At 40.8% G+C, this 26,608-nt stretch overlaps 1 protein-coding gene across 5 annotated transcripts in view; it reads left to right on the top strand.

Moving 5' to 3' along the window:
- Positions 1 to 20,656, top strand: part of Lrrc28 (leucine rich repeat containing 28) — a 143,944-nt gene extending 123,288 nt beyond the window's left edge. For 3 of the 5 annotated variants that reach the window (XM_045146588.1, XM_045146587.1, XM_004658151.2), the window contains 3 exons: positions 1,625 to 1,800; positions 4,169 to 4,328; positions 20,355 to 20,656. In XM_045146588.1, coding sequence (XP_045002523.1) covers positions 1,625 to 1,800; positions 4,169 to 4,328; positions 20,355 to 20,427 — 409 coding nt within the window. In that variant the 3' untranslated portion in view covers positions 20,428 to 20,656. Of the gene's footprint in view, positions 1 to 1,624; positions 1,801 to 4,168; positions 4,329 to 5,864; positions 6,001 to 20,354 lie in introns of those variants that run through there. The other 2 variants (XM_045146586.1, XM_045146585.1) reach the window with 2 other exon arrangements.
- Positions 20,657 to 26,608: the final 5,952 nt, after the last annotated feature.

Genomic DNA, 26,608 nt, shown 5'->3' with positions numbered 1-26,608 from the left:
GCTGTGTATCTGTTTTCCAATGGAAGAAAAGAGTGAGGCTGGAGAGCTGGCTTATTGGGTTAAGGCACTTGCCTATAAAGCCAAAGGACCCAGGCTCAATTTACCAGGACCCATACACAAGGTGGTGTATGTATCTGGAGTTTGTTTGCAGTGGCTGGAGGCCCTGGCATGCCCATTCTCTGTCTCTCTGTCTTCCTCTTTCTATCTCTCTCTTTCAAATAAATAAAAATAATTTTAAGTTTTTTTAAAAAAAGAAAAGAAAAGATGAGCTGGAGAGATGGCTTAATTAATTAAGACACTTGCCTGCAAAGCCTAAGGACCTAGGTTCAGTTCCCTAGAACCCACATAAGCTAGATGCACATGGTAGCACATGCATCTGGAGTTCCTTTGCAGTGGCTAAAGGCTCTGGTGTGCCCATTCTCTCTCTCTGTAATAAATAAATAATTTTTTAAAGACACAAAAATATATTTATTAAAAAAAGAAAAGACAGGAAGTAGAAAAGAACTTTAAATGAATAAATAAGTGCAAAAGAAACAAGACAGCCCAGAGAGCCTCTGCTTACCAGTCCTGAGCCCAATGTGCCATTGCTTTTTCTGGTCAAGGTTAAAGATATTAGGCCTGGAGAGATGGCTCAGTGGTTAAACACACTTGCTTGCAAGAGACAACCTAGGTTCAATACCCCAGTAAAGCCAAGTACACAAACTGGCACATGTGTCTGGAATTCATTTGCAGGAACTAGAAGTCCTGGTGTGCCCTTTCTCTCCCTCCCTCTCTCCCTTTCCCTTCCTTCTCCCCCTCCCTTTCCCTTCTTTCTCCCCCTCTCTCTCCCTCTTTCTCTCTGCTTGCAAATAATAATTTTTTAAAGACTAAAGATATTACCTTATGTCATATTCAAAGGACCAACTTGCTAGCACTTTTACCGTTAAGAGAAGAAAGGAATTGAGGCTCTTGGGTCCCAGTGACCTCTTGCAGGTAGAGTAAGAGCAGTGCTGCAGTTAGAGCAAGGACATCCATGCCTCCTAGTTGTGGGGGCTGTGGAGAGAAGGATGTGGCTTGGCCCATTTCATATGCTAAGAATATTTTCCCCACATTTATAGAAAGGCCCAGTGAAATTACTACTTGCCATTTAAGATGAATTTGCTTATGAGGTTAGCTTTTTCTATACGAAACTTCTATGTAATGTAATTTGGCAGAGCACCCCCCCCCCCCAACCTTTAAATTTGAAAGTTGGACCAGGCTTGGTAGGGTATGCCTGTAATCCCAGCAGAAACAGGAAGTTAGATGCCAGTTGAAGGCCAGCCAGGGCTATGTAATGAGACCATGTCTCAACACTCAGAATTATTTAAATAATGTGAAAGTGTTCAGCAACATCGACTTGGAGAGGCTAGTGCAATGAGGAAAGCAGGGCTTACAGAGCAAGCAGTAAGCGGCAACCTTGCTGGACGGAATGTCACTGCATTCCAGCTGATGTGTGTCAAGGAGCCAAGACAGCATCTGTTGGCTTGAAAAGGAAGCTGGCAGTTCTACAGAGTGTGAGTTTGTGACATATGTTGTGATCTGCAAGTGTGCTGGCCTTCATCCTTCCCTTGGGGCTGATGCTGCCCTGGTGTGCGTCTTTCTGCAGCTGTGGTATACCCGTCCAAATGTCTGAGGTGAAGCTGCTCTCCTTTTCATCTGGGCAGCTGACCGTCTTCCTCCCAGCAGAGGTGAAGGCCATAGGGACGGAGAGTGACCGCGTCCTGCCGCTGCAGGAGCTGGCCATGCGGAGACTCTATCACACCTACCACCGCTTTTTGAAAGGTATGTGAGTTATGCTCTCATGTTTTATCCTGTCTCTTTCAGTTTTCATCTCAAATTTCTTTTCTTATCATGACAAAATACATATGACACAAAATTTACCATCATAGTTATCAAGTGTACAGCTCAGTGATGTAAGTATACTAGTGATCCTCCTGCCGCAGCCTCCAAAGTAACTGGGCCTACAGGCATATGTCACTGTGCAAGGCTAGTGCGTATCTGAAAAGACAAAGTATGTTTAATATTTTCTTAACTCTTGTCCCTTTTGCAACCCCTGCAGATACAAAGCATTCCTTTAAATGATGGTTTTTAGTTGCATAGGCTAGCACTCAGAGTTAAACTGTGTTTATGGGAGGGTCACGGATGTGGGGAAATGTGTATTTGGTTGAAGTGAAAGGGTGACATGTAGTCAGGAATACTTTAGAAAGTTCTTACCCATAAAACACCTCTTATATACCAATGCTGGGTTTTGCCTTGCTGACTCCTCACATCTGTTAAGAGGAGATAACACAAGGGCTTTGACAGTATTATCATGATGTGCCAGTGCTTGTGTTGGGAAGGATATGGCAGCACCCAGATTTTATGGAATTGTGGGGCATGTATGTGAAGAGTCTAAAGAAAGCAGTAGATGGGGAGAGCATGCACTTAGTATGCATGAGGCTCTTAGCTCAGTTGCAGCACTCAAGTGGCAAGGGTTGGGAAACTAAGCCATGCTAATAAGAAAAACACATTTCAAGTATTTTTAAGCTACTAAATGTTTTGTCTTTGCATTAAAAAAGTTCATGAGTGGGCGGGAGAGATCTGGTTAAGACACTTGCTTGCAAAGCCTAAGGACATAGGTTCGAGTCCCCAGTACCCACATAAGCTAGATGCACAAGGTGGCATATGTGTCTGGAGTTTGTTTGCAGTGGTTAGAAGCCCTGGCATGCCCATTTTCATTCTATCTGTCTGTCTGTCTATCTACCTACCTATCTATCTGTCTATCTCTTTCTATCTCAAATAAAATAAATAAATACAAAACATATTGCTAAAAAGGTCCATGAGCCAGGCATGGTGACATACACCTTTAATCCCAGCACCTGGGAGGCAGAGGTAGGAGGATCGGCAGTACTTTGAGGCCAGCCTGGTACTGCAGAGTGAGTTCCAAGTCATCCTGGGCTAAGGTGAGACTCTTACCTTGACAAAAAACAAGCAAAAAGTCTATGAAAAACAGTCCAGCTCTAACCTTAGATGAAAAAGAATGTCTAAAGCTGGAGAGATGACTTAGTGGTTAAAGCACTCGACCCAGTTTCAGTTCCCCAGGACCCACATAAGCCCGATACACAAGGTGGTGCATATGTCTAGAGTTCATTTGCAGTGGCTGGAGACCCTGGCATGCCCGTACTCTCTCATCTGCCTCTCTCTCTCAAATAAATAAATATTAAAAAACAAAACAAAAGGAATGGAGTCGAGCGTGGTGGCGCACACCTTTAAGCCCAGCACTCAGGAGGCAGAGGTAGAAGGATAATTATTAGTTCAAGGCCACCTTGAGACTACATAGAGAATCCCAGGTCAGCCTGGGCTAGACTGAAACCCTACCTTGAATTTAAAAAAAAAAGAATGAATAGTCAGGGACAGAGAGTTAAGCTACTTTTCAAAACCAGATTTCTAATTGTGCACCTATGTGGCTGTTGCTGGGTCTGCACAGATACCTCTGCATTGTGAAGATTCTTCCCACTATTGGTTTATCCTCATGTTAGAAACAGTGTAAAAAACTTGTGTCAAGATTGCTGGGTGACTGAGATGTTTTGACTAAGCTGGGCAGGAGAGTTTCCTACGTTTGTTCATGAGTACTAATGAGAATGAGACAAGGAAAAACTTAGTTTCTTTATTTTTTCATTCTCTTTGATTTCCAGTGTTTCATTTTTTTCCAATAAATAACCTTTTCATAATTTAGCCTTGATGAGTGCTTGATTGACTGGATGCCCAGCAGATTTAGAACTTAATGGAAGTTAGTGGTAGTCCTCAGCCTGGCTGGTTTAATTCTCTCATGAAATCTTGCAAAGCCCTCTCTGGGTAAATGATACTGTTTTGATCCTTGCTCCTAAAGACTATTTGATCTTATTCTTTCCTTGCCTCTACCTCAGGGTGGCTTCTGGTTGCTCTTAAAAGAGTGGATTTTCATTTTATTTTATTATCAAAAATACTTAAAAAAATCTTTCATTTCCTACTAATGTTAGATTTTTATTGAATACCTATCAGATAACAGGATGTCCAACATGAGTACTTTTAACTGTTTGAATTACTTGGTAACAAAGGAAGTATTTTAAAAGTCTGGTTTAAGGAAATCTGATGTTTCACTTATGTGCCTGAATTTTTTCTTCTATTACAGATTTGAACTTTTTGTCTCCAATCTCATTACCCAGAAGTCTCCTGGAGCTACTGCACTGCCCCCTGGGGCACTGTCACCGCTGTAGTGAGCCCATGTTTACTTTCGTCTACCCCAAGCTCTTCCCCTTGAGAGAGACGCCGATGGCAGGGCTGCACCAGGGGTAATCAGGCCTAAGTGGGCACCAGGGTTCACACCTGGGCCAGGGGTACATCATGGGGACAGGGCAGATAGTGCATGGAAGGTGTGTTAGTTTGCAGAGTAGAGACCCTTTTGAGTTAATCTTTTGGTCATGTACAGATCAGTTGTATGTGTTATTTCAAGTAGTTCATTCTTTGTGATAATGTTTTCCTGTTGTTCTCCTATTCACAATAGTTTTTAGGCAATAAAGGATGCAAGGGGGAAAGGCCTTTGTATATGGGGAGGCACCCAACCCTTCTGTTTAATTGGCGTTACTTACTGAAAGTGCATGACCACACTGTGTATGTGTGTGCATATGTGTGACTGTGTTTCTGTTCTGAATTTCTAACCTCCCAAATGGCATTTTCATGTGATTCTTTATGAAGAATATTCACTGAGTAAAACCTCAGTGTTGATACTGTTATTTAGAAAAAGAACACTAGACAATTAAAATAGGACAGCAAGTGAAAAGTCCCCACGTTCATGATCTTGGCTTACATATTTTCTAAATGTATGATTTTCTAAGTTTGAATTCTTTTGCAGGGGCGAGTCCTTCTGAGACAGTCTCATATATACCAGGCTGGCCATGAACTCACTATGTAGCTGAAGATGGTCTTGTCCTCCTGATCCTCCTGCCTATGTATCACGTGCTTTGATTATAGGCACATACCACAATTCATGCCTGGCTTAAGTTTGAATATAAGTTAAAAAGTAGTAAACACCTCACTTATCCTTCATATATGGTATTTAAGATGAGTAAATTTTCCACATAGCTGAAGCTACTTAGTCCTTATCAATACCAACAAGCATTTCCGCTGTGATCAGTTTTGTTGATGGATATTTGTGTGTGAGTCTCTATGCAACAACTCAGGCTGACCTCAAACAGTCATGCTACCTCAGCCTCCTGAGTGATGCAGTTACAGGTGTGCACCAGTGCACCTAGCTTTATTGTAATAATTTTTACAGATGCTCTTCCAAGGTCGTCTTCTTCCCTTTTCTGCCCTCCCTTTTCCCCATGGCTAGGGATGGGACACAGGACCTTGTGTGTGCTAGGCAAGAGCTAAGCCCCCAGCCTCCTTCCAGGTAAAGCGTGCAGGAGAGGGAGTGCGGTGTTATGAGTGTGAACTTTGTGCCCCTGAGCCTTCTTCTGTGAGAGCTTAGGCAGATTGCTGACTATCCCTGAGCCTCAAAATGGTCACAAACAAGCCTGCAGGGCAGGGCCACAGTGACAGCAGATAAAGAGGGCAAACACCCGACATATGATAGTTATTCAACAAATGGATTACCTTCTCCATGTCTCTACCTGTTCGTTGCCCATCCATGTTTATCTTGTTCTTTCTCTGGGTAATCCTATTTGATATGCCTTAAGTTTCTGCTTCAACCTTTGTGTATTGCTGTTGATATGTTCTGCAAATGACAGTCCTACTCCAATCCTTTCTAATTTAGTACTTGTTCTGGGAAAGACAAACTCCCCCACTGCATCCAAACTCAGACTGCTTGTCCTGTTGTTCACTCACAGCACAGCTCAACTCTGCAGGATGTTCAAGGACTTTCAACATGCAAAGACGCATTTGCTTCTGCACCAGTAAACACCAGTCGCCTGATATTGTCCACCTGGAAATAGCATCAGATCCCACAGGCTCAGTCCTCAACTGTGTTTCCCATCCCTTTAAATGTCACTCACAAGCTCCAGGTGGCTTGTACCTGTACTTCTAACCAGCCAGTATAAATTGGGGCTCCCAGAGAACACAGGGGAACCCTTTAATTGGCTTATTATAAAGAACATTTCAGGGCTGGAGAGATGGCTTAGCGGTTAAGCGCTTGCCTGTGAAGCCTAAGGACCCTGGTTCGAGGCTCGGTTTCCCAGGTCCCACATTAGCCAGATGCACAAGGGGGCGCACGTGTCTGGAGTTCGTTTGCAGGGGCTGGAAGCCCTGGCGCGCCCATTCTCTCCCTCTTCCTCTGTCTTTCTCTCTGTGTCTGTCACTCTTAAATAAATATATAAAAAATGAACAAAAAAAATATTTAAAAAAAAGAACATTTCAAAAGATTGTATGGGATCTATCTGCCTCTCTCTCTCTCTTTCTCTCTCAAATAAATAAATATTTTTTAAAATACTAAGGGCTGGAGAGAGGGCTTAGCGGTTAAGGTGCTTGCTGTGAAGCCCAAGGACCCAGGTTCAGTTCCCCAATACCCACAATAAGCCAGATGCACAAGGTGACGCATGCATCTGGAGTTTGTTTGTAGTGGCTAGAGGCCCTGGCGAGTCCATTCTCATTTTCTCTCTCTCCCCCTCTTTCCCCCACCCCTTTCTGTCTCTCTCTCTTTCTCAAATAAATAAGTAAATTTTTTAAACAAGATGCATGTTGGGTGGGTAGATGGCTCAGCAGTTAAAGGTGCTTGCTTTCAATGCCATCTGACCCAGGTTCTATTCCCCAGTACCCACATAAAGCCAGATGCACAAAATTGGTGCTTGCTTCTGGGGTTTATGTGCAGCAGCAAGAAGCCCTGGCATGCCCATTCGCTCTCTCCTGCCTCCCCCCGCCAGAAAAATATTTTTTGAAAGATATACATGAAGGGATGCTAAGGTGATGCTAAGGTGAGGTGTAGGCCACTTCCCTGCCCGCTCCTGACATCTACACTCCAATAATCTCCATATGATCAGCTAATCCAAAGCTCCAGAATCCTGTTCATTGGGGTTTTTGTGGAAACTTCATTGTGTAAATATAACCGATTGCTAATAGACTTGAGTGTGGGAGCCCAGCAAGCTGTGTCTGCTTCAGCATTCTTCTTAGCTTTTAGGCAGCATTCCTCCATCCAGGATATGGGCAGGATCCTCTGGAATGAAGAGGGCCTTATGACTGCTACTGGACATGAACTGATCAACTTATCAACTTTATTATTATTATTATTATTATAAATTTTATTTATTTATTTATTTGAGAGCAACAGACACAGAGAGAAAGACAGATAGAGAGAGAATGGGCGTGCCAGGGCTTCCAGCCTCTGCAAATGAACTCCAGACGCGTGCACCCCCTTGTGCATCTGGCTACTGTGGGACCTGGGGAACCAAGCCTCGAACCAGGGTCCTTAGGCTTCACCGGCAAGCACTTGACCGCTAAGTCTTCTCTCCAGCCCATTATTATTATTTTTATTAACAACTTCTGTGATTGTAAACACTATCCCATGGTAGTGCCCTCCCTCCCCCCATCTTCCCCTTTGAAATACCATTTTCCATCATATCCCCTCTTCCTCTCAATCAGACTCTTTATTTTGATGTCATGATCTTTTCTTCCTATTTTATGACGGTCTTGTGTAGGTAGTTTCAGGCACTGTGAGGTCATGGATATCCAGGCCATTTTGTGTCTGGAGGAGCATGTGTAAGGAGTCCTACCATTCCTTTGGCTCTTACATAATTTCTGCTACCTCTTCTGCAATGGACCCTGAGCCTTGGAAGGTGTGATAGACATATTTCAGTGCTGAGTACTCCTTTGTCACTTCTTCCCAGAACCATGATGCCTTCTGAGTCATCCCAAGGTCACTGCCATCTAAAAAGAGAAGGTTCTCTACCAAAAGTGAAAGTATCATTAATATATATGTATGAACATTAAGTGAAGTGCTTACTAGGAAGTTTGATGAGCATAGTATACACATTTAGCCAGACAGCAGCAGATGCTACACCCCTAGGGCTCATAACTACCCCTGTTTTAGATTTTCAGTGTCAGAGATGTATTCCTTCCCACAGAGTGGGCCTCCAGTCCAATTAGAAGGCAGTTGGTTTCTACCATGACAGACGTGCCACTATTGTAACCCGTTTGCTGATCAACTTTTTTGGTTTTTGAGGCAGGGTCTTGCTGTAGCCCAGACTGACCTAGAATTCACTGTGTAATCTCAGGGTGGCCTCTAACTCACAGTGATCCTCCTACCTCTGCCTCCCAAGTGATGGGATTTAGGTGTGCACCACCAAGCCTTGCTTGATCAACTTTTTTATGGCCAGCTCCAATATAGAAGCAGAAAAGCAAGAGGGATATTAGAATGTCTGTGACCTACAATGGGCGTCACTTATGAGGCAGGAACCATGGCCCAACTGTGTGTGTGTGTGTGTATGTGTGTGTGTGCTTGTGTGTAGGAGAGAGAGAGAATGAATATTAATCTTAGGTATTCATAACCAAATAGAATGGAAATGCATTTAAATTAGAATTTTTAAAAATGGGTTCCAAGGAATAAAGTTACCAAGATCAGCACATCTGTGTTAACACGATTAGCACATAATGATTAAGTGTCAGCCCCTACTTCCAGGCCCTCTACTCAGGGGCCCTGGACAAACCACCAAATATCTCTGAGCTTCATCATTTCATGAGTAGAATGAGGACACTTAATCTTCATAGCATTGTCATGGTGAAAGTTCCGCAATTTCACCTGTATGAAGTCTACAGGACCGTGTGATAAATAGTAAGTGGTAACTATTACTTATTTTCATAGCTTAGGAACTATTTTCATTCTTATTTCCCTTTAGAAAATTATCTTCATTTTAGCAAGATGCCATCCTGGGAAACTCAGCATGTTCATTACACTGTAGTTAAAAGTCCACATATATTTATCATTGCACAACTTTCGAGAGAAGATATTCCCTTAGTGTAAATATGAAAATGAAGCAAAACAGTCAGAATGCTCAGTTAATAGTCAACTAGATTCTTACTTGCTTTAAAAATATTTTACCATGGGGCTGGAGGGATGGCTGAACAGTTAAGGCATTTGCCTGCAAAGCCAAAGGACACAGGTTTGATTCCCCAAGACCCATGTTAGCCAGATGCACAAGGAGGTACACACATCTCAAGTTCATTTGCAAAGGCTGGAAGCCCTGATGCACCCATTCTTTCTCTCTATCTCCCCTCCCTCTTTCTCTGTCAAATAAATAAAGTAAATAAAAAATAAAAATAATTTACCATGATAATTAATTTATGAAAATTAAGTATATCCTTCAAATGAAGTCTTTTGTTATAACATCATATGAAATTTGGGCATTGATCAGCAGTCACATTTTCCACTTATGGCTACTTATTTCCCTGTAATTCAGTGTAAATAAGTTTAGGTTGTCTCAGAACATAAATACTGTAGCATCCATCTAGTAAAATGAGTACATGAGTACCAAGGACTTAGGCATTGTCCTTTTTGTTGAGCAAAGCCTCTGTTTAAGCTGAGATGAAATGCCAAGATATAAATGTGGCTTTCTGTGGTGAGCTAATGCTGGGGTTTGAAATTGAGAGTTTGTGGCTTTCATTTCATCTACCAGACTCTGCTCCTTCCCTTGTTGCCATGGAGATTATATTAAAAGCATTGACTTGAGTTTTCTACTATAGTCTTTAAAGTACTTTCTTTTGTAACTGAAACCATTTACTTAAATCTCCAGTAGGTTACTGCTGAAAACATAATCAATATTTTTAAAATCATAACCTCTAAAACATCTTTATAATATTATTTTGAAGTTTTCTAGTATATTCAGTTTAGCTTGCATTAAAACAATACATTGTGTCAGCCAGGACCTAACTTAATGTGGACATCTGGCATGATTTTAAAACGGAACATACTGAATATTCTTCTGAAATACCAACTTCCATGGAAGTGTTGCTTTCATCCTAAATTTAATACAGACTGAAGTAAAATGAAATAACAGTATTTCACATAAACAATGAATATGCAGACCTTCAAATATGTAGCAGGAAAGAATAACCAGTAATGAATTCATGACTTTAGGTGCTACAGAATAGCAAATTTTCAATTCAACAACTTTATTATCTGTTTGTTAAATGGAGGACCTGCACTTAAAATATTATTTCCAGTACAGTTACATGCATCTGGCTTTTCCAAAGCCTGTGGGGGTTTCAAAAGTTCTGTTTCCAAGCTGGTGTAGTGATACACATCTTGAATCCCAGCATTCAGGAGGCAGAGGTAAGAGGATCACCATGAGTTCGAGGCCACCCTGGGACTACAGAGTGAATTCAAGGTCAGCCTGAGCTAGAGTGAGACCCTATCTCAAAAAAAAAAGAAAAAAGTTCTGTTTCCTAGCAAGAAATTGGGCTACCCCACGTTATTTGGGGGTATTGTATTCATTTGCTAGTATCAACAAATATCACAAAACAGATAGCTTATTATCTCATAGTTCTGGAGGTTGTAAGGAAAGCAAGCTGTCAGCAAGACTCATTCTCTTGTGCCTGAGTGGAAGGGTCTGCTGCAGACCCCTCTTTTTAACTTGTCCCATAACTCTTCACACCATGCTCCCTCTGTGCCTTTCTGCTTCTTTACACTGTGTTCCCTCTGTGCCTTTCTGCTTCCTTGTCTGGATTTCCCCTTTTTATAAGAACACAAGTCATAATGGATGAAGTCCCACCCAGTGACCTCATCTTAATTATTACATGTACAAGGGCAGTTTCTAAATAAGGTCTATGAATTAGTCAACTCAGGTTTCCATAGAAAAAAATATTATGGACTAGGTGGCTTAAACCACAGGAAATAATTTTCACAGTTCTAAAGGATGGAAGTCAGAAATCAGGGTGCCAGCATGTTTGGGTTCTGGTGAGGGCTGTCTTCCTGGCATGCAGACAGCCAGCAGCTTGTTGCTGTGAACTAGAAAGGAAGGAGAATGCTCACCATATGGTGTATTTTACAAGGGCACTAATTATGTCAGGGCCCCACACACCCTCATGACTTCATGTAATCACCTTCTAAGAGCTCCTTCTCTAAGCACCATCACCATGGAGGTTAAGGCTTTTTACACTTGAATATGGGAGGAACACAGTACAGTCCATAGGAGTCTCATCCTAAGACCATACATTAGGATTTAGGAGAGATAAAATTGAACTTTTCACCGTCTGCCCTCTAGTCCCATTTGACACAAGGAAAAAAAAATACCAAATGTTTCACTTCTGATCACCAAAATTTATGGGAATTTCTCCCCATCCACAACCAGTGAGCTCTCCAGGGGATACCAGCTAGGCATCTGTAACTCACATCTGGAGGTGCTGTGAGATCTCATGGGCTAAAGGCTATCGCTCTGCCTTTGTGCAGCCAGGCTCCAAGAGGCAATGAAAAGAGGTAGTTGGTCCTAGGAGCCAAGAGCTCCTGCTTGGAAGTTGCTAATAATCTACAATAGATCTCTTACTATATAAGAGCATCCAAGGCTATCCCACCCAACTGGTGCTTTTTTGACTCATATGCCTCAGTATCTCCATATGGTCTAGCCTGATCCCTGTTTTACTCAGGAAACTGGAATAGTATTCCATATTCTGAACAAGATAGTGTTGAGATACGCATATGTGTATGTATCTGCATTTATAAATATTATAGTTTTGGTATCTATGCTAAAAGGTCTAAAAGGGTGTAGGTTTCAACTCCTTGTGTGGTCAGTTTGAGAGCATCAAATCGGAAATTATGAAGTTCTTGTGTAGGGAGGCAGTTGTGTATTGCTATAACACAGAACCTAAAGCTGAGTACTTTACAAAGAAAAGTATTATTTTTTTCTGGCATGCTTTCATTTTTATTTTAATTTAATGAGAGCTTCATAATATGAACATACTGTAATTGGGTCATATTCCTGTCTCCTTATCCTCCTTGTCCCCTTTCTCCTCTCCCCCCTTGCCCCATTCCACTAAGGACCCTCCTCTTTCAAGGTAGCCCTTCTTCTGTTTTGTTGTCTCATTCCCTTCGTCCTTCTCCATTCTCCATGTCAAAATGTTGATGGGGTCAGAACAGTGCAGGTCTTCTGGGGGTATCAGTAACCACCGTGGGGTCATGAACACACCAGTCAGTTCATGTTGGGAGGACAGTGCTTCAAAGTACTCCTTCCCACCCTGTGGCTCTTGCATTCTTTTTTTTTTTTTATGTTGTTTTTATTTGTTTTGTACCCAGTGAATCTAGTCAAGTTAGTACCTTGTTAGCCTCCTCCCTGTACACTACATTCTACTTGTTCTGCTCCATATAAATCTTACTCCAGAAACCTTACTCCTGAATTCTGTGGATGTACATTTTTCCAGGAATTCCATACCTACCATCATTCTAAAAGGTGACGAGAATCTCCAAAAGCTAGCAATAACCACTTTAGACAAAACCTTTAAATGGCCTTTTTTTCTGAGCAACCAACAAAATTTTATTTTATTAATTTAATTGGCCCTTAAATATAAAACATTATCCATTTCTGTTCTTGGTAAGATTTAATATAGTACCTTTGTCTATTAGATAAAGAGTAACATTAAAGCTCTTCCAAATCTAAACATTATTGTTTATAGAGGCTAAGAGCCTCTTTAAGGTTATCATGAAAAAGAATCTAGATGTTAGAAGGATTTAACCTAAAGATTTTTGGCAAACACATATCTATTATTTTATATTGTACCAGTTTTAATACAATTTCACATAAATGTTCCTGGATGTATATATACATCTACAAATCTGTATATATGTACATGGTTTGTATCCTTATATATCAAAAACTAAAATTAAGGCAGTAACAATTACTCATGGTGACTATTTTATAGCTTACTTTTTTTATTAATTAGTTTTGTACTCAGTGAATACAGTCAAGTTGGTACCATTGTTAGCCTTCTCCCTGTCCTCCCTCCTCCCCTTGGCCCCTTCTGGTTGAGGTATATGGGTCATACATTGTGGAGTTAGCCCTCATGGGTAGGAGGAAATGTCTCTGTGTATCATGACCCAACGTGTGACTCTGATATTCTTTCTGCCCCCTCTTCCGCAAAATTTCCCTGAGCCATGTTGGGTTCATTTAGGGTCTGATTCAGTGTTGGGAGCCTCTGTGCCTCTGGATATCTGACTTAGTAGGAGTTGGTTGTTCTGTGTGTTGATCTCCTTCACCCTTGTGCTGGTATAAGGTTCACCAAGAAAACAGCACCCTTGCTTATTTCACCAATTGTTCTTAGTTTCAGCTGGGGCCCATTTGAGGTATGATGGGGTGGTTCTCTCCTTCTGTGTCTATCTGAAAAACAGAAGCAGATTCTCCAACAGAGAGTAAAGTTAGCACCAGATAAATGGGATAACCCTTATTTTTTTTTTAGAGAGAATGTAATAGATGTAGGCCCTCTTGTAGCCCACGATTGGTGGTAGCTTGATAACGGAGAGCGGACTCATTTTTGGATATGGTTCTGACTTGTTTCCCATCTCCCGCTATGGGTTCTGTTCCACTGAGCAGATCAGTTAGCCAAATTAAGAGCAGTTGGTTCCCCACCATGGCTGTGCACCACTATTGCACTTGTGTGAGCATCACAACAGGTTATTTGCTGTTAAGTAGGTTAGACCATGAATTGCTTGGACAGATGTTGGTTATTTTCCCCCAGGCACCCATGTAGCACCTTCTGGCACTAGACACGCTGTCTGTCTGGGGACTGCCTCTCTTCCAGCTTCCAGCCATGTCACTCCATGTTACGTGTCAACTGCATATGGTGTCTTCAGCAGGAGTGTCTTACCACTAACCTTTGGTGGGTCATTGACAGAAATCTATCATTCTTTTAGGAAACCCTGTAGGTCTCTCTGATTAAAAGCTCATTGTGGATGATAGCCATATGCTGGTACTGGGAGTTACACTTCAGTGTCCACGAAGAGAAGGAGGAAAAAGATAAGTAATATAAAAGAGTCAGAGAGGGGAGAGACAGACAGACAGACAGACAGAGGCAGTAGAAGATTAAGATCAGTCTTTACCATATCCTCTCCAATGCCTTGTGACTCAGGTGTTCCCTCTAAGGGCCTTGTGAAGGTTCAACCACTTGGTCTGCCTTTTGGGATGTAGAATTTTATAGTACCATTGCTGTTTGCATCTAGATTTGTATCCTCCACCCTCTCCTTTGCCCTCCCCTCCCTCTCCACCCACCCTATGGTCTGGTTCTTGAGATGCTTGCTGGGTATGTTGGCATCTTGGGTAGATTCAGGTTAGGCACAGTAGATAAGTGAGACTATGTGGTGATTATCTTTCTGTGATTGGGTGACTGATCTGTTCCAGGTTTGACCATTTTTCTTCAGACTTCATTGTGTCATTTTTTCTTACTGCTGTGTAGTATTCCATCATGTAGATATACCACATCTTAGTTATCCATTCGTCTAGTGATGGACACCTGGGTTGATTTCAGCTCTTAGCTATTATGAATTTTTTTTTTTCAGTTTGTAGTCCTAGAGATTAATGGAACTGACTCTGGCCTCAGCTCTGAAGAGGTCCTCATGACAGGTGCCATCTCAGTAGCAGGTGGGCATGTCAAAGAGATCACATTGTGAGGCAAGAAACAAGAGATCTGGCAGAAGCCAGACTTGCTGTTTTATAACAGCTCACTCTTATGGGAACTGCTACTCCATATTTCCTCCTTCACCTGCTAGACTCTACCTCTTCAAGGTTCTGCCAGCTGTGACACTGCACAGAGAGCAAGCTTCCAGCATTTAGCCTCTGAATGACAAGCCATGACCAACAATGCTAAAGAACACTTTAATTTTCAACCCTATATACTTAATTGGGTGGTTTTACATGTCTACAAAAAGTAACTCCAAATGCATATATACTTAGATATTTCTGGGGTTTTTTTGCATGTGCATGTTTACATGTGTGTGTGTGTACATGTTTACACGTGTGTGCATGGACATATGTTGATGTCAGATATTTTCCCCACTTTGCATGCATCTTATTCTTTGAGACATAGTCTTTAATTGAACCTAGAGCTTATAGATTCAGCTAAACTATCTATTCAGCAAGCCTCAGGGATTCCCTGTCTGCACCCACCCCAGGACTGTGATTACAGGTGCATACACCGCATGCTGCATTTTTTGTGGATTCTCAGAATCCCAACTTCAGTCCTCATGCTTGCCATCTCTCCAACCCAAATTAGAGATCTTTTGCCTAAAATTTTTACAGCTTAAAAAATTAAAAGTGGCTATTACAAAATAGTGTAGGTACCTATAAGTGTGCATAATATAATCTAAATTTTTTTCCATTACAATCATGAATATTTATGTGTGGATATATGTATACATGTCTGCACACATCACATGTAAACTATTGTATATGTGTAGAAAAAGCCGTGGAGAGCTTAAATACCAAAGTAGCAGAAGTGTCCTTTGAGAAGTATGGAATTTTTGCCCCCCAGGATTGGTTTTGGTTTAGAGATTAAGATGTTTTAGTTATTAAAACATTAGTAAGCCAGTGGTTTCTTGTGAGAAATACTTCTGATTCCATATAGCTTAGAACTCATCCCCTCACTAATTAATTGATCCAGTCAGTCAGCAAGCATGTGTTAAGCATCTGCTGCCAGTGAAGCCTGTGATGGGGGATGGCACTGTGGGCTCCAGTCAGGCACAGCTGGGCTCATTTAGCAGTCGTGTTCTTCCTTGCCAGAGCAAGTACCTAAGAACTCTAGATGTCTTGGGGTTGAGACCCATTTGTTAGAGGGCATGCAAACTGTCTTGGTCTTACGATTTCATTTCATCTTTCAGAACAACATAGTATGAACTTCTCCCAATCAGTAGTATTTTACTTTTCAGTGCTCTCTTGTAAATGATTCCTATCTATCATGTAATGTTTCTCATTTCCTTACCCTTGCATTGTATGTGTATGTATGTATATATATTATACATATCACTTTGTTCTATGAAGTCAAAGAATATCAGTAATACTTTTTTTTTTTTTTGGTTTTTCAAGGTAGGGTTTCATTGTAGCCCAGGCTGGCCTGGAATTCACTACAGAGTCTCAGGTTGGCCTTGAACTCATGGCAATCTTCCTACCTCTACCTCCCCAGTGCTGGGATTAAAGGCATGTGCCACCATGACCGGCTTGCACCTCCATGCCTGGCTCATTATATATTGTTGCCAAAGCTCATTTATTGATAACCCTCTTAAGATGACCTTTGAAAGGTTCCACAATTAAAATATTCTTCAACAGATGGGTTGATAAACCTTTTATAGATAAATAGGATTTTGTTTTATTTTCCCAGTCCCGGGGATTGAACCTAGAGCTTTGCATATTTTAGTAATGTGCTGCACCACTCAGCTATATCCTTAACCCTCTTTTTTCCTCTTATTTAAGACAGAATCTAAGTAAATTGCCCAGGCTGGCCTTAAACTCACTCTGTAGCCCAGGTAGGCCTTTAGCTTGAAATCTGCTGTTCCAGCCATCCCAGTTAACTGGAATTCCAGGCTTGGCAACAGTTCTGTTATTCTTCTTCATTATGTTATCCAAACGTTACTGGTTTAAAAGAAAAAAGGTTAACCATATACCGTGTCCTGTGCTCTACACTGGTAATTTGCAATAACTCATTTACCTTTCTTCACATACAAATATCACTTCCGAAATCTGGGGTAGTTTACCTCTGATTCTACATAGGATCTTCTCACAGAAAGGCACTGTTATCATAAATGTAGCACACGAATATGATAAGCTATTTATTAGATTGTTCTTCCATAAGTTACTATGTACACATGTATGGGACTTCATTTCATCAGTTCTTACAAACATTATTTTTCTCTTGGCTTGAATTTCTGTGTGAGTCAAAGATATGCTTTTTATATTTTATCAGGAAGCACATTTTCAGGGAAAAAGCTCACATTTTTATGATATTTGTGGGCTTCAATATGTGCTAACAGCATTGTGATTTGTTCTTTTAAGGAATAGTGATATTTCTGTGTTTTATAACCAAACTCAAATGTTCTTTCTATTGCCACGCCTGTAAATTCTAAGCCATAAGTGTAATGTCTGATGTTCTTTGTAGAGCTGCTGGCATATTTTCTTAACTGGAAAGCTTATTGCTTAAAGTTTCTCCTCTAAAACTTACAAGTCTGGGGCCAGAGTTCTGGATTTGAAAAGACATAGCCAACACAAACTCATTCTTAAAGCTTTAGGCTTGTTGGGGGAGTTGTAACACTGCTCAAGACTGATACAGTAAGCAGGTGCAACCTGTTACTACACATGCTTCCTAATAGTGAAGAAGCATGCATCCCTGAGAAGCTGTTGTAGCACACTCATGGTGCTTCCCAGCCACTCCTCCCATTAGGGATGGCCCACTGGGCACTGTGCTTCAGCGAACATGAGCCCCTTGCCTTTATGGCCATGTGTGCTTTTGCTTGGAAGCTTTCCTTTTAAAAACTCAGTGGCTGAGTGATGGACTGAACATAATTAGCTTGAAAAAGAAAGACAAAACAGAACACAAGGAAAGTTTTGTCAGCTGACCCTCCAAAATGCATTAGACACTAAAGATCATTTGTGTCTGAAGTTTATTTCAATTGTAATTTGTATATATGTATTCAAATGTATATATCCTAGTGTTAAACAAAAGTATCTCTCTTAGACCTCTAACCAACTTTAATCTTTAAAAATTAGAAGCAAGGAGCTGGGCATGGTAGCACATGCCTTTAACCCCAGCACTCAGGAGGCAGAGGTAGGAGGATCACCACGAGTTTGAGGCCAGCCTGAGACTACATAGTGAATTCCAGGTCAGCCTGGGGATAGAGCAAAATCCTACCTCTAAAAACAAACAAACAAACAAAAAATTAGAAACAAGAAAGTATTTTCAGCTAGCCAGGCTTGGGAGTAGGCTAAGGCACAAGGATTGCTTGGTCTACAGAATGAGTTCAAGACCAGTCCGGGCAATTCAGTAGAACCCTATCTCAGAATAAAGTCTAAAAAGAAGTCTGGGAGTCCAGCTCAGAGATAGAGAACTTCTCTATTATATGCCACACCCTAGACTCAATCCCTGGTACCACAGAGGAAAAAGAAAAGAATAATCAAAAGCGATATTGCCCTTTCAGTGCTTTAAAAGTGTTTTTATGTATGTGTGTTCTGGTTTTATTTTTTAAATCTTTAATTTAATTTATTTATTTGAGACAGAACAGAAAAAAAATGGGCACACCAGGCCTCCCAGTGCTACAAACAAGTTTCAGATGCATGCACCACTTTTGTGCATCTGGATTTACATGGGTACTTGGGAATTGAACCTGGGCCATTAGGTGTTGCAAGCAAGCGCCTTTAACTACTGAGCCATCTCTCCAGTCCACATTTTTTGTTTTGTTTTCGAAACAAAGTCTCACTCTATAGCCCAGGCTAACCTTGATCTTGTGGCAGTTTTCCTGCCTCATCCTTTCAGGTTCTAGGAACATATGCCACCATCCCTGGCTTATATGGGTCATTTGAAAAACGTTTTTAATTTTAATCCTTGTAGTTTTCCATTGTAGTTTCAGTAGACGATCATCATAATAGATGGTATTTTTACTTTTTAAAATATTTATTTATTTATTTCAGTGGGGGGAATGGATGCACAAAGGCCTGTAGCCACAGCAGAGGAACTCCAGATGCATGTACCACTATGTGTGTATGGCTGTACTTGGTATGGAGGAATCAAGCACAGACTGTCAGGCTTTGTAAGCAAGTGCCTTTAACTTCTGAACCATCTGTCCAGTCCCCTAGATGGTTTTTATATCCTAAGAAACTTTGTCTACTCCACAGTGGCTGCTACGATTTAGTTCTGTTTTATCTTACTTTGCTTTATTTTCCTTTGTGTCTGTCTGTTTAGAGACAGGGTCTCACTGTGTAGACCAGGCTGATAATCCTACGGCCTCAGCTTTTCCAGTGGTGATATTACAGCTGTGCTTCATGGTACTCAGCTATAGTTTGGATCTTAAATCTTCCCCAGAAGCCCACGTTTTGAAAGTTGGTGCCCAGTCAATGGTGTTATTGGGAAGAGATCGGGAGTAGGAGGAAGTAGGTCATTGGAGCTGTGTCCTTGAAGGGGGTTTTGGTACTGGCATTGTCTCCTCTCTCTAACTAACAACTACCTTGCTCTCCACCATGGTCTTCAGCTGCTGCTATAGCCTTTAGAGACGGGACTAACTAACCACGGGCCAAAACTATGGGCAAAAATAAAGCTGTTTTTCTCAGGCATCATATCACAACAACAGAAAGCTAACAGAGTTGTAAAGCTGTTCTGAGTCTCTAGTCCAGTGGCATTCTGGTAGATACTTTGAGTACGCATGGGACCACAGCATGTAGCAGTGGGCAACTTCAGGGGTTGCCTTTAAGGGCCACAAAGAAAGGCAGAGACAGGATTAAGTGGTAGGGAAATGAACAACTGGCCCAGGCTGTCCTGTGGAAACAGAAGTAGACCTCCTCGTCAGAGAATGGCGCTTTGGATGGGAGGAGAAGGCTTTTGACAGCAGGAGCTGTCCAGAGCACATGAGAGCTCCAAGGAGATCCTGACTCCCTGTAGAAAGGTGCTTAAGCAAGAGTTGAGAAGGGTTTCCTGTTGTACAGGAAGGTCCTTGAATCATAGGTTCAGATCCAGAACTTCTGTGAGCAATCTGCATGACTGTATTTATCGAATTTCCTTTGGAGTGTTTAAGTGCTGTACTGCGTAAACATTCTAGCTAAATTTGGTGATTCTTTCTGTTGTATTATTTTTATTTTCCTTTTTGCTTTTTTTTTGAGACAAGCCCTCACTATGTAGTTTGGTGGCCCCCATATTCTTAGAAATCCTCTTGCCTTAGCTTCCCAGGTACTGGAATTCCAAGTGGAGCCACCACACCCAGCTATGACTTGTATAATGTATTCTGAATTCCATGATTGCATTGTTGGTTTCAACAAGCAGGATTCAGATCGGAAAATGGAAAGACTTATTTTTCCCTAGTTGTTAACAGGGATACTAAGTCAACCAGGCACAACTAAATAAGTGAGTATAAATATGCTTACCTGCTTTGTGGCTCAGTTTTAAAAGGAATCTTAATTTCTATATTGCAGTCTTTCTGCCTTGCCTAATCAGTTATTTTTTTAAATATTTACTACTAAGTAAAAACTTTGTATGGACATATCATATGTTGTTACCATCATTTCTCTCCTCCTGTCCCCACTCCACTGAGGGCCCTCCCTAGTGGGATTGCTAATCACTTATTTTTAACAAAGAAAGGCTGTCTCCAATGGAAGAAGAATCCAGACATTTTAATCTTGATCTAACAGTGCTCTTCTCTCCCTTTTTTTCCCTCCCAGGAGGACAACTGTTAGTTTTGTGGCTTACTGCTGCTCCACCCAGTGTCTGCAGACTTTTGACCTGCTGACTTGATAAACACTCAAGAGCCTCAGGAATACTGCCAGCTCGACACCGAAGCCGCCTGTGTGTCCCACACCATGTGTGGCAGGGCCAGGCGGAACAGGCCCTTCCATCCCGTCCTGTCCCGTCCCGTCCTGTCCTGTGCAGGGGCATGCTGAACTTTCTGTAAATGTGATTGGGATTCAGAGCTAAATTGCCTTCACCCTCCTCCAAAGTTGGAATATATCCTCCCTCAAATGAAGGACATTTTGTCTTTTGTGTTTTTCTTTTTATGTGTGTCTCATACATAAACTATTTAGTCAGATGAGCTTCCCCACATCTAATTTAAAGCAAGTCACAGTTCCCTGAAGAACTCTTAATTTGATAATATAACCAAATTAACTGCTAGATGACATACCTTTGGTGGTAATTCTCTTGTCTTTCCCCAAGGGATTATTTCCTCAAGAGATTATTTTCCATGGTTTCTCCAGTGGAAACTTGTCAGTTTTTAGTCTCAAACCCCATGGCCTCAGCAGTCCTGCCGAGCTGGGTGGGGCGCCCAAGTTGGCGCAGAGTTAGACTCCTGTGGAGGCACAGTGCATCCCAGAGCACACACCCTCTGGAAAGTTACTGCCTTATTTATAAATTTTGCAATGTATGAAGCTATTTTTTAGAGGGATTTTAAAAACAGAACTACAGATAATGAAACACATTCTTGGGCTAAAAAGCTACAGAAAAATAAGTTCTGAATATTTTATTTCATGTTAAGATTTATATATACATGTATTTGTACATACACATGTGTGTGTCTATATATATATGTGTGTGTGTGTATATATATACACACATATATATGTGTGTCTTTGTATATATGTATGTGTGTGTGTGTATACACACACACACACACACACACACACACACACACACACATACACATACATACATACAAGAAGCTTGAGAAATAGTCAAGGCTGTAAAGCTCTGATCCTACACTGTGGGCATAGTTTAGTAGTGGAGGGTCTGCCTTTGTATGCAAGGCCCTGAGTTTGATCTTCAGCACTACAAAAATAAAAACCCTACAGGATTTGATCCTTTTCAAATTTTAAGCATTTTTTTCCACATAAGAGGGGAAAAACACACGCCAAAATAAGAACACCCTTATTTTTGTTAGATAGGGTTATATATGATTAAGGTAAAATATTGTTACATTGAAAAACTGGTTTTGGCTCTTCCTGCTCGTTTTGAGCAGGTTGACTCTAAATGTATTCTGTACAGTTACTAATATACCTGGTGTGTGAAATGGTCTTCCCTTTGACTATGAATTTCCTCTGTATGTAATGTATTGTGGTCCAGATACCAGTGGGAAAACGCAGGAAGAACAGGTCCAAATTCAGCCATGGACTTTCATAGACATGCTCTTCTGGGGGCGTCATGTGCTTACTTTACAAGCATGGCATTTTCATCTTACTGTGCTGCCAGATGTTCATCTGATTGCTGTGAAATTAATCTTTCAGAAAAGTTTTATTTTTTTATTTTAGTGGTGTGAGACCAAAAGAACGAAAAAGGGTTGCTTGGTAGAAAAGCTGTTTTCAAAAAATTTCAGATTTGTCAAAAATTTAGTTGATGGCATTTTAGTAGCTGCCCTAGCTGTATAATATTAGGCTCTAACGGTGCCAAAAAGCCTACATAGTTACTGACAAATGTGTGATCTCGTTACAGTCACATACCACCTGCTGCCCAGAAAGCAGACTCTCCGAGTAGATGGCAAAGGCAGAAAGTTACCAGGCTTGCCAACTGTATTTGCACTGTTCCACTTCCTCCTCCTGTCCCTTTCATAACTTGGTCTGTTCATTCGGCCTTCATATTTCAAAGGCCTAGAGTATAATAGAACTGAAAGTCTATATCAACATGTACCATTTCTTTCATCCTTTGGAATAATTGAAGTTTCAGCATAACCCCGACATGTATGTAAGTTGGAAGATGGAAAATGTGGCATGAAACTTCACAGATGTGCTTCAGGCTTAACCAGTTGCCACCTATCATGTGAATGTCAGTAAATATATAGCTACATCTTTCTATTTCACGCTCTACCATTATATGTCTTCAAGTGCAGCTATGAAATGTGCTAGCCTGATACTCAGGAACGGTCATTCAAATGTGGTATGTAATAAAGATTTTTTGCCTTTTTAGAAATTTTACAAAGTTGCTTAGACTAAGCATCCTTTGTCCTTATAATAGACTACAGTGAATAGAACCCCAGCAATGATCTGGGTAGACAGCCTTAGGCTTTCTCAACCTTAACCCGTGGGTGTTGCATCTTGGCTTAGTTGATGAGATGTAAAATTTGTGGCAGGATTTCCCTAGTACTGTCCATTATGGAAGAATTTTTCTGGACTCATTGATATTACTCCTTCTGGTGTTATGAAGAACTGTTATTGACTGGAGAAAACTTTGCCAATATGCTATATATTTGAATTGTGTCCATAATTTTGCAGAAATCTAATTATTATAAATCTCTCTCCCTGTGTTCCTTCCTGAGGATCAGGTCCAGGCTCTTGCGCATGCTAGGAAAGCATTCCACCACCCAGCTCCAATCCAGCCCTATGTGTTGTTTTCTTGGGCAACAGAAGCCTAGATAGAAAAAAATATTTCAGGCAATAATAATAATGGAAAAAAAAAGTGAGCCACTTGGAAAATGTAATCTATTCTAATATGTTACATTGTGAGTTCATGTGTGGGTAAGCTTGTAAATCTAGGTTTGCCTTGTGCATACAGGTATTTCTGTGATAAAGAGCTAAGTGGTCCATTTAAGAGGATTCTCCTATAGTGTCCTTAACCATGCTTGCTAACAAACCAAAACCCTGATTATTCACCTGTAATCCCAGCACTGGGGAAGTAGAAACAGAAGGATTCTTGTAGACCTCTGGCCAGTCAGTGCAGCCTAGTTGATGAGCTCCATAGCAATAAGAGACCCTGTCACAAAGGAGGTGGGCAGTGTTCCTGAGGATGACACCCAAGGCTGTCCTTTTAACACCCACATTCACCCACACACATACATGTACACATGTAACACATATGCAACGTAAGACCCTTATTAAATGTATTTTTATATAACCAGGGCCATTTTATGATGTTTTGTTTCTGTAATTTCCATTCACCATGCTTGTTCCTAATGAGGCTCTGCTACATGTCTTCAGGAACTCTGAATATCTTGCCATTTTTTCCACACAACATTTTTATAAAATCTATATTCTTGAAAATGCTCCACGTCTGTCTAAAAGTCATTCAAGTCTGACTGTCTCTACCCAGGAAGTTCTTCCCTCTGTCATCAGATCTCAAAAGTGATGCAGCTGTCTAGGAAAGGGTTTGATCATTGTCGAGTGACTGTTACCCTCAGTTGGAAAAGAGACTGTGTAAGATGTGTCCTTTGAAGCATGACCGCATGGTCCCTTGTATTTCAGAGACAGAAAAGTGCTGGCAGCCTGGTGTCGCTGAGTAGAAGGTGAAGCACTCGGTGATAATTTCTATAGGTAATTTAAGAGATACAAGTGTCTGGGTTTGTTTTTTTTTAGTCACTTTACAATAGAATGTGGATTAGCCTTTCTACCTGTATTAATGAATATTAGGTTTTGTTTCTGATAGTATTCTGAGTGTGTGTAATGAAGAAGTTATCTAAGACTTAGGTTCAGCCTTTGGAAAAGCTATGGCAACATTTATTTGAAGTGTGGCTATTGTTTAAAATTAACATTGTGTCAAGTTTATTTATTTGTTAATAGAATAATTGAGCTTGAACTCTGAATGGTCAGAAGTACTGATGATGGACTTGTCATTGTTTAAGCCAAGTACATTTGTTAAGGAAAAGAGGGCATTGTATATGTAGGTCAAAGCTAGTAAAGTGTTGGTGAGAAGACCTCTGGGAAAAAAAATGAAGGAGAAAAATTAGTCTCTGATATTAGAATTAACTTTGTTTAAGAATTCCAGGAGTTGCTGAAATCTGCTGTAGTCCAATGAGTATTTGCTTCGTCACGATAAAGAATTATAGCATGAAGTGAGCTTTGTGATGTTATGAGAGTAGCAGTATTTCCAGCTCTACAGCCTCCCTGAAAGCCAGCAGGACACAAGCAGGTGAGAAAGCAGCAGCTTGAAAGCCACAGGGCAGTGCAGAGCTGAACCTCCTTCAGGCCCTCCTTTCTAGAGGAATGGTGTTTACTCTGCTAATTTGTTTTCTGGACAGTGTTACCTGTAAAACTTTATTATACTGTTTGCTAAGTATGCAGGGCTTTTAATCTTAGCCATTTGCTGGAAGAGAATTCATTAGCATAGTTGCTAGAATCAGTGGATAACCCTGGGCTTAAATGGTGGGTTAACCAGAAATTTTGTTGAATTATTTATTTATGAATGAGAGAAGATGGGCACACCCTGGCCTTTAGCCACTACAAATGAGCTCCAGATGCATGCTATACCATGTGTCTCTGGCTTATGTGGGCACTGGGGAATTGAACCTTGGTCTGTAGTCTTTGCCAGCAAGCACCTTAATATCTAAACCACCTCTCCAACCCCAGATGAGAAACTTAAAGGAAAATCTAGGAAATGAGACATTCAGAGGGACTTGGAAAATTATGACATTCCTGAGGATTAGATGGTCTTGACCATATGTAGGGCTTGGCATAACCAAGAGTCCTCCTACTCTTGCTCAGGAAAGTCTTGGTAACATCCTAAGCTCCCATTTTCAGTTGACCTCGAAACTTTGTACAAGCAGGATGGAAAGCCAAAAGCACAGCATTCACCTTTCTGGCTGAGCAGAAACTGGAAGACTAGTTTAGCTGCTCACTGAACTCTCATCAGAGACTTCATTGTCTATGTATCCCAAAGAAATAAGACTGTACTGAACTAGCTCAGAAAGATGGTTCAAACATAAACAGCCAGTATCATAAACCAGCTGTAGAAGTAAAGAAATGATTTTTGAGTTGCTACATTATCCATTAAAATGCTGAGTTAGCCTCACACAAAATGTGAAGCACAGAAGGACACAAAGTACACTGGGAAAAGTAATAGAAAAGGCACCTGAGGTGGTCCAGGCATTGGACCTGTAGATAAGACTTTAAATAACTACTTTACATTTAAAGAACTAAAATAAGAGTCTAGAGAATTAAAATATCAATGAAAATGAGGTTTTACAGTAAAAAAAATTGATTAAAAGGTAAAAGAAAAAAATGTAAATTCTGAAGTTCCAAACACAATAACTGAAATGAAAAATTGACAAGAAATGCTCAACACAGATAGGAGCTAGTAAAAGAATGAGAAAACTTGAATATAGGTTACTTGAGAATATGCATTCTGAAGTACACTAAAAGTAAGAAATGATTAGTTCAGAGACCAGTGGGATACCACCAGTCATACCAATCTGTCCTTAACTGGAATTTTAAAAGGGGGATGAGAAAAAAAAGCAGAATATTTTTAATGCCCAAAGACTGCAATTAAAAGAAAATTATTGATTTACATACCCAAGAAGTTCAATCCCAAGTAGGAAAAAATCCAATACCAGAGTCCCAAATGCATGAAGACTGACAATTGAATAAACAGACAACTCAATGGTATTAGTAGGTGACTTCAGTGCTTGATTTGCAATTATGGATAGAACACTGAGACAGAAGCTCAATAACATTTTAAGTAGATCTAGCAAACATCTGAAATATTCCTCCAAACAGTTGCAGGATGCACATTCTTTAGTCTAAAGTGCACATCAAGCATTCCTTGGAGTCTGGTTGTTGAAAAATTCTAATGTTTAATGGATTAGAAATCATGCAAAAGATATAGAAATTACCTTCTCATTTCTGAGACAAAACCAACCCAGAAGTGGCTTATAGAAGGAAAGGGTTTATAGTCTCAAGGAGAAATTTCATCATGGCGGGGGAAGCGTGATAAGAGAAGACATCTGGGTGTCACATCTGCACACCAGTAGGGAGGTAACAGAGAGAATGGGCTCCCTAGCCCTGACAAGCACTGTCAGACTATAAAACCCCAAGGCCTGCTCGCCAGCTACACTCCTCCTGCAGCAAGGCTCTACCTCCCAAAGGGATTAAGTATGTGATTTCGGGAGAGGAGGGCATTTTATATACAGGCTGGCACAGGTTCTGTCACCAAAATGGAATGGGATTATAAATAATCAGAAATTTGAGAAATTCATAAATATGTGAAAATAAAGTGGTATACT

This window comes from Jaculus jaculus, chromosome 3, assembly GCF_020740685.1.
Source record: "Jaculus jaculus isolate mJacJac1 chromosome 3, mJacJac1.mat.Y.cur, whole genome shotgun sequence".
In the NCBI taxonomy this organism is placed as follows: domain Eukaryota; kingdom Metazoa; phylum Chordata; class Mammalia; order Rodentia; family Dipodidae; genus Jaculus; species Jaculus jaculus.
This window is presented reverse-complemented; position numbering and strand designations above follow the sequence as displayed.